We start from the raw sequence: 16,405 nt of genomic DNA, 5'->3' as shown, positions 1-16,405 counted from the left end.
AGCTGATTCCAAATTAAATGTTCGTATGTTTCCTATTTACTTCCAAATCTAGTCCTGCTTGTTCACATTTATTCTTGCTCATCTCCCTCTTATTTGCCTCTGCTCATATCACATCACATCATCCTCAATTTCCTTGCTTTCTATTTCTACTAACTTCCAGGACCTACTTCTTGCAGCACTCTGCAACATAAAATTAATTTAATTCATTTTTTTCCTCCCAGTCAGCATTATTAGTAATCTTTTACCAGCCAGACTGTGGACTACCTTCATTGCTCTTCTCCATCAGCTGGCAATAGTTTACCCATATTTGCACTGCTCTCCTCCACAGACTTTACAGAACTACATTATCTTTCTTAGAAGGCTTCACTTTTCAAAACTAAGTACTTTCAAATACATTTTTTTTCTTTTTGGCAGCGTTGATCTTTGGCCTAGATTCATCCTTAACATACATTACATAAAATTAAGAAAGCAATTGTAGTAAAAAGCGTTTGACTACTCTGACCCATGTTCTCTTTTTACCTCTCATCCAGCTTTTTGTTCATCATCTCTTCATGCATTGTATCTAAATTAGATTTTCAGTTCCTTGGGGTAAGAAGACATCATTTTCATTTATCTGTAAAGCACCATGCATGCTTATGGCTCTGTTGAGGTGCTAAATATGTATATCCACATTTCTTAAAATATTGATGTTTTTATCTATTCATATATTCAGAAGCAACATGGCAGCAGTTGTACACATTTATAATAGCAATGATATAATTTATAGTAGCTGCATGCTGCTCTCTATTTCCTAGTTCTTATTTTCATTGCTCATTCTGATCTTCTTAACTAACTAAAAGATAAAAATCTCAGTTTTCTCTGACAGTGTTGATATACCAAATCAGGACTGCTCCTGCCCTCCAAAATCGTATCATTTAAATGGTCCTAATGACAGCAAAAATTTTAGGAATTTGGGACATGTAGCTCAAGAGGCACTGAAGTGTTCTGATTTTCAGAGTACTAGAGCATAACTCTTTTCAAAACACAAGACCTTGAAAATGGAAGATCCTTATTATTTTGAAAATTTTGGATGACAAAATTAAGATAACCAGTGTAAATATGTATCTTAAAAGCTAGGAAGGTTTTTAATTTAAAAAAAATTAATTGATTTAATGGTGATACTATCAATCTAATTACAACATACTAAAATATTCCTAATAACAACTTCAGTAACAAACTGTAGATACACTCTGCTTTGTAGTCAAGTATGTTTATTTCTTAGTTAGTCAAAAAAGGAAGTAGATGTTTAAATGCCACAGCAGAATCCTCACATTCTCCTGTCATGACTCAAAGACCCTTACATGAATGAGTCTGTAGTAATAATTTCAAAATTTAGCTCAAAATATAAGGAATTATCATAGAGCAGACACTGTATGCAGACCAATTAAACTGTTATGCTTCATGTAACACTTAATAAATGGTTAAGCATTTAAGCACTGAATAAAGTGAACATCTTTAAGTATCCTGCTTTGCATCAGTCTGAGCTGAAAACTTGAAATGGGCTGTTCATTCGTGGGTCATTACATGTGGAGTGGCCTTGACAAACTGTTTACCCAGAGTGGTGGGCACAAAGTCACATGGGGTAATGTTACTGACATTTCTTCATGGAGTGCCTACAGCTGATGGGTTTAAGAGCTATATGATCTTTGTACAGAGGGATCCATTTCAGCCAGCATTCCACCATGCTATTTTACTGGAGAAAATTATAAACTTAATGTCAACCTGCATATGTAACTAAACCTGGGTAAGGTTGCACTGATTAGACTCTGACAATATACACATTTAAAAGAATTTTTGGGCTGAAAAAATGGTAAAGGTAAATTTTTCTTAACTCTTGGTGTCTTCCAACAAGCATCAAGCTCCAAGCTAGTCCCATTCATTTGTTATTATGCATAAAGAGAACTGTGTCAACAAATGCATTGCAGTGGGATTCATCAGACCTACCCTAAATATTTACTTCAGGAAAAGTCATTGTACATTCTAAAATATTTAGATTTGGTAAATGAATTCAACTTCATTGAACAGTGAGAATTCTGTCTTTCTTCATTTCTTTGCATCTTCAGAGAACGTCAAATCCAGATATCTTTTCTACAAACCTAAAAGCAAACAGAACTCCTTGAAAAACTGCTGTCCAATGCCAATTAGTTTCTAGACATAGCTTGGGGTCAGATATGGAACAGCCCAGGAGATGCTCTCCAAAGAGAGCTGATAGATGACCAGTCTGCTTCAAATAGAAAGAAAACCTATCAATTGGTTCCAGTGCTGGAAAAAGGTCCTGTGCTTCTTCTATTTAATTGTAAAAAAATAGGTAATTGGCATGGATTTTTGCAAAAGTGCAAAAATTAAAAGTAAGAAGATAGAAAAACAGCTTTTAAGTGAAACAGTTTTTTAACAAAAACAGTTTTTTAATAAAAGTAAGGATAAAATAAAGAATTCAAACAGAAAAAGTAAAAATTAAGCATAACAATATAAAAGTGGCCACAAAAAATTTTTGAACTATGATATTACTTTCATGACTGTGATCACTTTGGACAAATACAAAGGGATACTAGCTGTTATCTAAATGAGCTGACATTTTAAAATGCATTTCACTTGCTACATAGTGAGAAGATCTACTTCCGGTAAATTATTATAGAGAATACTACCAAAAGAAGAGAAGTAAGGAAGGAATTTCCAGAATGTTGGAAACTGGGCCAATACAAAAACTATAGGTGGAGCATAAAAACAGAGCTTTGCCAGAGTTGAACAGTTTTGACCACCTTGACACAAAGGCAGAAGGTGAGTTATAATGACTTAATGGCTGTGTACATTAATTAGTTGTTACACAGATCTCACTGTGGGTGGGAGATTGTATTCTGTAAGGATATAATGAGATGCAATGGTCAGATTTTTAGGTGCACTCAACTTTGTATCCTGTGCAATAAGAAGTATGAATGATAAGCACTTTTTAACGTGGTTGCTCTGCTTAATGAAGAACTTTGACTTCACAAAACAAGTTTAGGAACAATGTATGTATGAAGAACCTTTTCTTTTCTTCCACACCAAGATTAAAACTACTTGTTTTCCTTTCAGCTAAACATTTTTTTTAATCAAATAATTTTACTCTGATTTACATAAGTTTTAGCTTCAAGAATCATTGGCCATTGCTGAATGCAAATAAGCACAGAATAAAACTGTATTAGGTTTACACCACTGATCTTTCATAATTTTAATGTTGACTTTTAAAATTTTCTGTAAAATCAGTCTGAAATATTCCCATCATTGACTGGCATCAAGTAGAGCAGGGTCATTTTGTAAAAACCCATTCTCAGTGATGTAAATTATAGGGTTATTATATGTATCCTAGAACAAGAAAGAGCAAAAGTTTTATTCAGAACAGATGTAAGAAAGGCCATAAAATCAGATGCATTACCCTCTATCTTTTCTAAGCTACAAACTAAAACTAGTTTTCATCAAATTGCACTGACCCTATTAACTTAATTTTCCATGAAGTGACCTTTTATGACTAACAATGGAAAAGCAAAACTGTGCAAATATCCATGAAGACAGTGAAATGACTTATTTTAATGAGAAGACTAAAATATCTTTCCTACATTAGCATCTGCTTATTGTCACTGCTCCTTAACCCCTTGGTACTGGCAGTCACCACACGACTCCTTGCCAGGAGTAGATGCATGCCAGGAAAGCCTTACTGCTAGCATCTGAAAGATAATTTTGGAGTTCAAAAGCTGCTATAACACTGGTGTGTCATTTCAAATAGTAAAACAGATATCAAGCACAAAGGTAATAGGAAAACACTAAGGCTCCTACTCTTTATAGCCAGCATAAAAAAAATTAAATAACAAATCCCAAGGTGACTTGTTTATTTATATCTTCTACAATATATTATGTCATCCAGATGGGCTTCTAAAAAATATTCTGCAGAACTCATAGAGGTTCTATCAATCTGAACTATAGACACAAGTCCACAGTGTTTTCTCCAAATGTTACCACAACTGCATCAGGGTTTAGCAGTGGCTTTTACACATTAAAACTGCCTTGTAAGCTCTGGTAGCAATACTGAGGCTATACCTTCTGAACAACCACCTAAAGTAACATAAGGCCCATTAGTTATGATCACTCATCTCCAAATGTTCTAAAGAAATAATTTACATGAATATTGATGGTGTCAATGATACTTTCAGATTTCCAGTCACCTCTGTTTTTTAAGGATTAAGGCAAACCAAACTGATACAGGGAGCAGAATGACATTTCCCAGGTCTATAATGGTTTTTCAGAATTGACTTCTGAAAATTTTAAAGGAAACAAAAAAGGGTTAATAATAATTTTGCTACATTTTAACACTTGAAGCAACCTCACTGCACATTTTCCCTATTACGAGATGCAAATATTTTCTCTCAAGTGCACGCTGACTACTGCTACAAGACCCCAGAGTTGGCAAAAATGCTCAGCACAGAAAATCTTCCAACCAGGCACGTAAAATGAAATGAAGATGCAAATTTTCAAAATAGATCAGTGGACAGCAACTCCCAGGAAAAACATAATTTTGATGGGTGCTGGTCACATGAAAATATAATCCTTTCATTTAAATGCCTGAATGGCAGCCTGACTGCATGTGCAAGATACAAGTGTGTTGGAAAAAGCCTGACACTTGAGAGCCTTACAGGTAGATTTATTCTAATAAAACCATTTTTCTCCTTGAGAACTGTGTCTTTTAAAAACTTCAATGCCATACTCAGCAAGGTAACTAAGCTGATCTTTTATGTTTTGAACTTGGTTAGCTGGATTAGCTGTTTCGTCCAGAATGTTCCATTCTCCATCACTGCCAGCATCAGGACAAAGACACTATCAGTATATTCAATGTTATGCAATGGTGTGAATTCAACATTTTACTAATTAGATCTATATTATATTTAAGGCTTTTCACTGGATTCTACAAGATTTTAGATGGAGTTTTTGGCACTGGCCTCTTTAGCCACCAACCTGAATGGCTTGACAATAGTCTATCCAAGAAACCATCTCTTACCCTTTTAGAGTGCCACTGCTGCAGAATGCTCAGTCCTTCTAACTGCAAGAGGGAATTAGCTCACCTCTCTAAAAGCTCATGACTTCTAACCTTTCTTGTCCCCTCTTGCTAAGACAGAGATCAACTTTAATTTCCTGGATGTGTTGTTAAAGCTAGTGAGTACTGGGGATGTATTTATAGAGGCTTAAAAGGAATTCACCTTGTGTACAGATTTAGCAGTGGCTGACATGAATATGTTTCCTAAAGGACAATTTTTACACTGCTGAGAGGTCACTGTAAGTTTAAATATCAGGATACTTTAAGGTCTCAAATAGGCATTTTTAATTTTGCTTACATGCAAAAACAAACAATATTGCTTTTAAATCTTCTGAAAAGACTAGGCATTGAAATACACAAAATAAGCTCTGGTTCAAAGAGTATCAATTAGCTTGCTCTTTTACTTGAACTATTTGGTTCACTGCAGTAATTGGAAAAGGCCAACAGTGGCCTTGAATTATTATTTAAGCTAAGAGGCTCCAGACAGGAATAGGTCTCTTTCATGCTGGTGGAATCTAGAAATCAGTCAGTCTTTGCTTTAGAGACTTGGACTAGATATACCAAAGTGGTTAATAACCTCAGAAACCTAAATTTCATAAAATTCTTGTGGGTCTTAGACCACCACATATCCTCATAAGACATAGATGCTTGTGAAATATCTATCCCCCAAGGCCTTGCTGTATTGAAACACAGAACTGGGAAATGTCTAGAGAAGTAGAAAACACAGCACGAAGTAGGAGGAGGAAGACTAAATTGCAAAGGTTAATAAAAGGTACACTTAGGAGGTTATGTATGGCTTAGATCATTATTCTTAACAGTTTCTGAACCAGAGATTTTGCTTAATCCAGAGCAGGAAATTTTCTCTCTACTTCTATTATATATTCCTTGGTATTTTCAGGTTCAGCTTACTGTGTATTGATGTTTGAAAATGCCAACACAGAATGCCACACTACCTTCTTCTTAAAAGGACAGCATTAGACTTCAACCTAACCCAACTTCAAATAACTGATCTTAGGGATTTCTGCCAAACAGCTTTTTTAAGACAACATTTACTGCAGCAATCAATTACGAACCCCAGATTTAGACAGTGACGTCTCCTAAACAAACAGGTGCATACACATCCCTTAGCACAGCAAGACTCAATAAGATTGTTTACAAAGTAATTCATAGTAAATCTCACATGTAGTTTGCTTTTCCTTCTGAATGCAGCACCAGAAAAAAACATCATTAAATTCAGAGGAGATACATGCCTGTGCCTCAGAATACACCCATGCAAAAGAGAAAGGAATTTACTAGAACTTAAACTTTGAGAAACAGATTCTTGCATTTTGCAATAGCAATTAGCAGGAAATACATCTTATTTCTCCAACTTTTGAATGGGGTTCTATTTGTCTTCAGAGGGATTGAGTGTGTGTTAACTCTTTGCTAATGAGACTACAAGGTTTACTACATAAGCTTAAACTGGGAAAAAAGAGCTCCTTTGCTGCTATGGGAACCTGTCCTCTCATATTCAACCCCTACATAGAAGACACTAGCATATCTCATCCTAATTTTCAGATTATAAATTATACAGTAGAATTTATAACATCTAAGTGCAACCAGCTATCATTTATTTTTTACATCTCAATTAAACACCTATATTGGAAAAGATTTATGCCTTTTGCTAGAATATGAAGAGAAATAGAACTGCATGTCTGAAAAATGTGAATGTCAAGGCAAATTTCCAGGTTGTCTCATACCTTCTAGAGTAGGCTGACTTAGTTTCTCTGGATGTATCTATGAGTCAGGTAGAAACAAAAATACAGAAGAAGAGATTCTTCTGAGGAAGTGCATATATAAGGGTTTGGTGGGTATAACCCAAAATTTTGGGATTACAGATATTAAAGAGCAGTTTGTCAGTAGAAAGTAAAAGATTATCCTTTTCTCCTTTCTATCATCTTCTCTGCCCCTTCTGATTCCCTACCTTTATGCTGAAGTGAGGCATAACATCAAATTCTCACAGACTCAATATCTCCTTGCCTACAACTTCTGTCTTCTTCTGCATTGACACTTAATGTTAAGCAACTCGCTTATTTTTCTCAGGGCACCTTCTAGGGTAAAAATAATTGTACGAAAATACTTTAAAAACTTGGTGTAAGCTTTAAGCTAAAACCTGACATATCTTAGGAACAATACATCTACAACATCACTGCTTTAAAAGACCCTACCTCCACAAAGTCAGAAACAGAATGGTTTTAAAGGTTTTCAAATGTCCTACATCTTAGGTGTGAAATTGGTAGTGAATCAGTTGGTGTGAATGATTTTATTTGAAAGGACATTGCTTTAAGCTTTCTAATTCTTCACATGCTCTTTGCAAAAATGTTTATATAGAAGATGATGGCCTTTCCATGCTATGCAGTTACAATTGCTTCAACAGATCACTGCACAGGAGAAGTGAACTCCTGCCTAATGAAAGTTGGCCTACTTGGAGTTCTGCCAATGCCCTTTCGTTAAATGTAAAGTTCATAATATTAATCAGGCAACTGCTTATACTGGGGATCAAGTGAACATTTTCTGAAATTACAGCTGAGTTTTGTCAAAATGTTAGCTTTCCTTAGCAAGTGCATTCAGAATGTCTGCTTGCTATCTCCCACTCTGACAACTAAATAACAAAGCCCATTCAGTAGGCAGCTTGCTGAAGTTTTACAGTGCCTGCAGCCCAAGCTGAAGGAATATCAGTACAGGAAAGAAACCACAACAACTCAGCCAAATTTAAATTCAACACACCACAAAAAGCACTCCGAGGGAAAGACAAGCTGTGCCAGTGAAAGTGGGCCACGTATTGTAAATTTTGGTGGCAAAGAAAAAGCTTCAATTCAGGACTCTGGGATACTGGCACATGCAACTGGCATGCTCTGGTTGGTCTGTTTACAGCAGATTTACCAGCCCCTCTTTTCTGAAATCTTGAAACAAAGGCTCCTCCACTCTCTGGTGAAAACCTTGATTTGCAGGACGCAGAGGATAGGCTGCTGTCTACTGAACAGCCAAGCTCTACATGACCAAAATTCTGCAGAAAAAGATTTCTTCTGCTGGTACCACTCCAGTACAGATAAGAATAACCTGAAGAGTATTTTCTAAGTCCTATCCTTTGTAACCTTCTGTTTTTGCAATCTTCAAACCAGAAGAAAGGAATTGCCAAGGCAAATACTGCCTTAGAAGTATAAAGATATCTATATATATATATATATAGATATATATATTCTTGGTTGAACTGAGATGCAGAAGAGTAGCAAGAAGAATTGAGATTCAGAAGTTCATTCAAATATACTTTTTTTCTCCTCAGAACATACCCTCCCAGCATACAAGAGACCTCAGCCAGCTCTTTTGATTCTCCCATTGTTTCTGGTTCAGCCTCAGTTGCTTTTATTCTTCACAATTCTCTTTATTTTTTCTTTCTTCCATTCCCTCTGTTCTGTAGGCACAACTGCCCTTTCCTGTCTTTTCCTAGTGAGTGGCCTTAAACTCTCCACCAGTCCACACTGATGGAAATAAAATAAACTAATCAGAAGTGAAACAAATTTTATATCTGACTTCTAGAAATCTGACCAGTTCATTTATGTGCTTTATCCTTTTACACTTTTACACTGCCTGCTTAGACTGTGAACTCTTCTTTTCAGAGCTTCTGTTTGCCAGAGAACTAAGCATAGTTCCTATCAGTCTGAACTCTAATATGCTAAAGAAAAATGTCTGGGAAAAGTATGTCCCTTAGTGCAAAATAGTCAATGTGAAGTTCAGCACATTGGAGTATACTGATAAGCTATCTAAATGCACTTGCCAAATGAGATAACTTGTCTATTGTAAGCCATCCAAAAATATTCTCATGGCTAGGATCCCAGTAAGTATAAACATTCTGATGAAGCAAAATGATTTAGAGTTACAATTAAAAAAACTGGAGTAAGCAAAAAGATACATAGGAAACATAATAATAATCCTATCCCAAAAGATTGTGCTATCCGAGGGGATCTAGAATATTAATTAGTAAGTTGTTGCAAACCTATAAAAAATCATCCTATAATTACTCTGAAAAAAAGTTGCAATTTCAAAGCTACACTGCAGAATAGCATACTGGATTAATTATGCCAGACTGCAGCAATAACCTTGAATTAAAGCTGCAACCTTCTATTTTTAAGAAACAATTGCCTTTCTGGTTGATGAAACCTGTCGTCCCATCAGGTAACAGACGTGACCAGGAAAGAGAAAAGCAATAATGAGTCAATCCAAGCTGTTTGATACATTTCAAATCTTCCTCCCACAGAGTGTAGCTGCCACAAGCTACATCACCAGTCTGGTTCTTGAAAACTCGATCTCCTCCCTGATGAGTGAATATGTCCCAGACATTAGGGACCTTTCCATCTGCATTCCAGCCTTCTGCTTGAAAAACAAAACTTGGTCGTTACACTTTTGACATCAAAAGACATATGTTGCAAGTAAATAATTTATCCCAAAGTAGGTGCAAATCCCATGGGCAAATTGAGAAGTATTCTCTACCCATTCCTTATATTATTTAAAGTAACTAGGAACTTTCAAGCATTAATATACATTTGCATTAGGTTTTGCATTTATTCATATTTTTATTTGCTGGTAATGATTTGAAAATTATGTTTTAAAATAACCTTCAGACTTCTAACACTCTTCATACTTCCTTAGCCAAAAATCAAATGTTTGCCACTCTTGAGATATTACAGGTTTTCACAAAGGGTGTTTTCTAATGCAACTTCCATCCATAAATGTAAAAGATCAGTCCATATCAAAGAAAGCCTTTAGGGTATGAAAAATACATCCAACAAATAGGCACTTATGGCTTTCAGGATGTCCTTTGAAAATCTTGACAGTTTGTTAAAAAGAAAGGAATGCCATTATGAGCCATGGCCCTAGGCATATAAAAGCTGAATTAATAACACAGCTCTACAAAACTTCAGCTTTTTGTTTAGCTAGACATTCACAGAAATTAATTTTGAATGTTCAAAAGCACTGCACCATTTTCCCCAAACTTTCAGAGTTTTAGGATATTTCTTCACAATTTTAAAATTGAAATACACAGATTACCATTAAAACATTCAAAATTCAGCTGTTGTCTGAGATCTAACAACATATAATACTTAATTTGAATAAATTCACCTCTCTTCATTAGAAGTTTCTTTGTCTTTCCTGAGCCATGCTATAGCTGAGGCAAACATTACTTTTTTTTTTTTTTTTTTTTTTTTTTTTTTTTTTTTTGTGGGGAGCTCTGTAAACTTACTTCCCCTGTAAACCCCTGTAAAGTGTGATTTAATCATAAAATTACAATTGACCTCAAAATGGCCAACCTTATTTACCACCAAGATTTCTCAGAGCCCCAGTGAATGTACTGTTCCAGGGTTATTCTTTAAAAACTAAAATGACATTGTGTGTTAAAATTATGTATAAATTAAATATCAGTTGGGTTATAAGATTAATAACTATATAATAGCTACATATCAATCCTCAATAAAAGTGTTTTAATAATCAATTAGTATCATAGAAATTAGAGATGGAGAAGAACTATTAGGAGGTCATTGAGTCCATCCCCTGCCAATGCAAGATTGCTCCCTTAAGTATATTCAGTACTTAATATACATCTGTCTTATTAAATCTAAGTTTAATGCAAGGTTAAGCATATTGAAGACACTTAATTTAAAGCATTACTAAAATCTGTAATATCACTTCTGTAACCTAGCTTTTTGGAGATCATTGTCACATTTCATGGTCTTTACAGAATTTTATTGCAGCACACGAACACCCATACATCTACATTTGGTTGGTCAGTAAATTAAATTTTACATGGGACAACCTTCAAAGTAGGTCAAATTTTAGATCCAGGCAGTTTGAGTTTTTCTTAATCCAAGATTTTATGATAGACTTGGTGCTCTGTCTGTACACTCCTCAGAAAAATACAATACTACAAGTTTTCTACATCCTGCTTCAAATTTCAAACATGACTGCCGAAATAAATGGTCATCAGAGAGAAGTGCAGGAAATAACAAATAACAGTAATTCTTTGATGGTACCTAGAGTTTTGAAGCCTTTAAGAGCAGGCTTCCTGCCCCATATTGATTTGACAGCGCTCTTTTTTTCAGTATGGCTGGAATGAAGGGAAGAAAAGGCTGCCACAACAGGCAGTTCACACTCCTTCGGTTAAGAATCCTCATCTCGAGCAGTGGCTGGATGATCCTGCTGTTTTGTCTGCCTTCCTCCAACAAAGGTAGGGGGAGGGAGGAGCAGAAGCATTTGATTTTCAGCAGTCTCACAGTACTACTCCAGTGGTCACTAGGCACTGTAAAGCCCTGATGGGGCTGTAGCCAACAGACCCACTTTCAAGTATTCCTGAATAGTCTAGAAGTCTCAAAGAGACTTCTCTGTACAGCATTGAGCATCTGAGCCACCTGATAATGGGTAGGAAGGAATGCAGCTGAGGCAACAGGAAGCTCTAGATACACTAACACATCCTGCTGAGCCACAATTAGTCTGTAGAGAGCTCTGCTCTGCTTCGATGAAGTGAGCTTGCACCTCTAAGCTTGCTCAGAAATTTCCATTGTTACACAGTACTCCATAGTGTAGGCATAACTGGAGTTTTAGTGAGCTTTGGGGCCAGGAAAAAACAGTCATGAGGAACTGAATTTAAACCCAAAATACTTAGGTGTGAATTGGCTACCAAATCAGCACATGACATGCCATCAAATGAATAATATAAATTATTATGATACATGTTTCCCATACTCTGCAATTATTACAACAGAAAGAAATGTAATGCTTTTCCAAATAGTTAATATTCTAAAGCATGGATATTACTGATAAGAGTATTTAAATTTTCATGTACTTTTACAAGAACACTTGTCTCTAATTCAGCTGTCCTTTAACCTTTAGGAGTGAAAATTTCTTGACCTTGTCTCTGACCAAAAAGTGTAATTTTGCTTGAATTAATGCAGTTCCATTATTTGGCATATGAAAGAAGTGAAGAAAACCACTTTTACCATTAGATGAATTTTTTTGCAACTTTTCCCCAAAAAAAATTAAATAAAGAAGGAAAAAAAATCAAGCAGAGAGTTGAAATTTAGCATAGAAATGGCCCTCAGTAAGAAGAAGTGCTTTTGAATGTTCTGGTGCAAATTGATTTTGATTTGACTGAGTCATGAACCTTTGAAATCTGCACTTTGAGCATACAGAGTACAATTGGTATGATTTTTTAGCGCTTTGAAATATACAGAGTGGAGAAGGTTGTGCTGTGCATAAATACATAGCTGACAGTAAAAAATAAAGTAGCCTGTCAGCTCATGCCTCTTCCACTGTGTATCTTGTGATATGCACAGCAACTGAGTTTGGACTCTACAAGAACTATTGCTTCAATCATTCTGCCTCTGAGTCGGAAGCTGCACAGCCTCTGAAGCTTTAAGGAGAAGGAATTCCCTCTTGAGTTTCTTACTTCTGCAGGAAAAGGGTCATTTGAGTAGTGTCTAGACCATATTATAGATTTTTTTTTTATATTTTCTCCACTGAGAAACCTTAAGAAAGTTCATTAAAAATACATTAAGAGAACATTAAAGTTGCACATCTAGCCACTCAAAAGGCAGGAAATTATAATGCACACACAATTAACATTTTAAAAATTAGTTAGAAGAGCTATGTGCATTGCAGGACTCAAGTTAGAATCTGGCCCAGAATATTGATTCCCTGAGAACTGTGAGCTGTGCAGTCTATTAGGTGAAGTGAACTGAGCTCGTTAAAAGGTACTGAGCATGGGCAAGTACTCTCAATTTCAGCAATAACCAAGAACTAAAGGCTACATCCTTGAAGACAATTTAGGATCTACAACTCCCATTTAGGTACTGAAATCAATGGGAGTTAAGTGCCTGCATGCTGCAGGGTATAATATGAGAAAATCAGGTCTATATGTATTTTGAAGGTTTATAAAGACAGATTTATGAAAGGATAAAGTTTGGAGAGATTATGGCTGTAGGTGTCCCTGTGTTTATGTGTTTACATTCCCTAATCTGCAACATATTTTCATATTGTGCTGGGCAAATCCCTTCATCAGTCCCTCTATTCAGTTGAGAACATGACACATGTCCCTGGGGGACAGCCCCCACAAGCCCAGCTGTTAACCTCTCAGTTCACTGTTTCTCATAATCTCTGGAGATGAGCTCCTAACCAAAGACTTCTTAAGAATACCAATGTCTGATTAGGTAGTTCTCCCACCCAGTTTCAAAATAGCCAATAGCAACCTACTTGAAAGAGCTCTACAGAAAAGATATACGCAATAAGCAGATGAAAAAATTACTTATGCCTGCTTCCTCTTCCCACCCCACCCCTCTCCCCCCTATAACTAGCTCCGTTTCCATTACCTAGCCATATTTCTGAGATTTGAAACATCTTTTACGTTGTTCTTACTACTCAAGTCAGAAGCCTTTAAACAGAAGTGCTACATTGATTTGCATCAGAAGTAGTGTCTACATAACAAGGCGAAGATCAAACACTCTCCTTCCTGGGCCCAGACTTTTTGTTCACTTAAAACTTCTTTAACACTTTGATAGCTAAAAATTGACACCTTCAATTTGATATGCTGCTGTAGATGCACCTCAAGCAAATCCAACTGGAAAAGCAATATCCTCCTGCACCAGCTGCAGAGGACAGGTGAATTCACAGCATTATGTGTGCTGTGGAGATGTTGGTTTCGATTGCAGACAACACTTCTTGGCTTGATCACTCTTCCACTTGTTACAAGCAGATTCTATATGGAAGACAAAAATAAACCTTGTGCAGCTTCACACACTGAAGGGTAAGCCATGCACTTTGCATATCTTGGGATTAAAGCAGAGAGGTTCATCAGCTACCAGTGAAACTGGAAAAGGCAGCAGTGGAAAAGACTAGGATGGTGACAGTAAAAGGGCTCCTCCTAGTATAAATAATGAATATGCAAAACAGATCCCTCTTTCCCTTCACTTGCCTCTCACCTCCCATCTCCCATACAGAGAACTTTGTGGACTCTCTATTCAATAAAATTTCTTTATCCACCAGGAAAAAAATAATTTCCACCAGTAGGCTTCCAAAACCAGCAGCCCCCCTTCTTTTCTGGCATCAAACATTTTTTCCTTTTCCAACACCAAGAAAATGTGCCTGCAGTAGCTGAAAAAGGATATTTTAGCTATTACATGTTTTGCAGTGGAAACCAATGAGTAGATGAGCAAGATTTGTATGGGAGTACAAACAGAACAGCTATCTTTCTCCTTCTTTAAAACCCCGTGGATGCTCATTTTTTTAGAGCAGCCATGACAACCTTATGGCATGTGTGCCAGAATCAGCATCTGCAAAACAGCCCTCAGGTCTCTTCCTCTACCTTCTGTCAATGCTGTTACTGCTTTCCTGTCAGCAGACTGAAAAGGGAGCAGCAGCAGGAGGAGAGTCAGGTAACAAGTGGGATAGGTTGAAAGTAGTTTACTGTCCCTCCTAAAATCTGCAACACCTGGCACACTAGATGGCACTACTGCAATTTATTTTTTTTTTTTTAACTTACTGGTTCTTTTCCCCCATTTATTATAACACTACTTCCACACTGCTTTTGCCGAGGTCAGTATTGGCACATATTGGACTGGTGTAATATATCACCACTATTCTTCTTCTTTACTCCACTTAACTCTCTTGACTCTGAAATCTTTCTGGGTGAGGACCTACTTCTACAAAGCATTATACACGTAACTGACATTTTCTTTAATAATGAAAATAAGAAACCTTACTATACATAGGAAAGCCACTAATACAGTCAATGCACATACTTTTGCCAAGAATGCACACAATAAAAGAATCAACTTCTGAAAAAAAAAAAAAATTCCTTTGTAGAGACACAGGGAAGCTGATTTAATTCCAAAATGAATATTGTAGAACCAGACAGTGCAGATGCAATGCAATATAAATCAGGCTTTCACAGCAGGCATGTATTTCCTCAAGTGTCTTACATAGGAAAGGTAAAAACCCCTTGAATATAAAGGAACAAAGGGGGAAATGAGGCACAACATACTAATTTGTTCCCAAAATACATGCTGACACATGGTCTAGGCAAACATACATATCCTTCATATGTATTATACAGATGATCAAAAATAGATAAAATTAACTAGTCAATGTTCTGTTGTTGATGCTGCATACTCAGGCTTTCATCTGCAAGATAAGGACAGTTACCAGTAAAACTCACCAGGGCCACCTTAAACCATGATTAAAAAGTATTAATGGACTAGAGTAATAATGCTTATTTTCTACATCATTAAATGTTACTGGTAGGCACTTTTGAAAATGCAAGTAACATTAATTTTTTTTCCCTGAGAATAATACAATTCAATTTCACAGGAGATATAATAAAAATGTGACTCAATAATAGGGGGAGAGGGGCAGACCGGATACAGTAACAATAAGAATCCAATAAAAAGTCTTCTAAAAATGCTTGAGCATAAAAAAAGGGCTAAAAATTGTCACTGTTGATTCCCTATCAGGAATCAACAGAGATGGGTTTTGAGAGATATTGAGTAGGAGTAAAATATTCCATAAGCAGTCTGGGGGAGACTGAACAAAATTTGCTTCAGAGGTTAAGACAGATTCACAGGAATGAGATACCAGGTTATGTCAGGTAAGTAGGCAGATTCTGAAAGATGCAGGGCTTCAAAATTCAGAGAAGCTGCACTGATATCAGCTAAGATTAAACATTTCTGGCAACCCAGTTTCTACATTTGTGATCCCACTTCTGGTTGTATTTCTGGATTCATAACCTACTCCTTACTGCAGTGGTGTGACATGAAATTAAATCTTCATTAGACCCTCTGCGTGGCTTCTGGGATGCACCCACCTTCTTACTCTGATAATTTTCCCTACATCTAATAAATAATCTGGCCCCACTGTGAATCTCAGTATTTCACTGTCCCCCCACTTTTTTTTAACCCATTTAGGTAAAAAACTTGAAGAGAACTATTAACTTCTATCTAGAAGCAATATTTTTCCAGACTACGTTTAAGGCCTTTACATTTTCCCTGGCAAATGACCCCAAGCAAAGTATGCATAAGAAAAAAACAAGCAGTATCCAAATGTATTTGGACAAAGATTTCTTTGTCAAGTCAATAAAAAGCAGGAGTAATTGGCCCTGATAATACAGGTTAGCAACTAACTTTACAAAATGCAAGATATTTTATTAAGATGAAAGAAGAAGAGATTTTAGTGTTGGACTTTAAGTCATGGAGGGTTAATTATTATCAGAAGAATTATATCTTG

General features: G+C 36.2%; 1 protein-coding gene across 1 annotated transcript in view; it reads right to left on the bottom strand.

Annotated features, from left to right (window-relative positions):
• Window positions 1-3,370: 3,370 nt before the first annotated feature.
• Window positions 3,371-16,405, bottom strand: part of LOC144246129 (cytosolic beta-glucosidase-like) — a 32,539-nt gene continuing 19,504 nt past the window's right edge. Inside the window, 3 exon segments of the mRNA XM_077782578.1 lie at window positions 3,371-3,381; window positions 9,281-9,508; window positions 13,701-13,773. Of these exon segments, the coding sequence (XP_077638704.1) occupies window positions 3,371-3,381; window positions 9,281-9,508; window positions 13,701-13,773 (312 nt within the window).

Source organism: Lonchura striata, chromosome 4 (assembly GCF_046129695.1).
Source record: "Lonchura striata isolate bLonStr1 chromosome 4, bLonStr1.mat, whole genome shotgun sequence".
NCBI classification, from domain to species: domain Eukaryota; kingdom Metazoa; phylum Chordata; class Aves; order Passeriformes; family Estrildidae; genus Lonchura; species Lonchura striata.
This window is presented reverse-complemented; position numbering and strand designations above follow the sequence as displayed.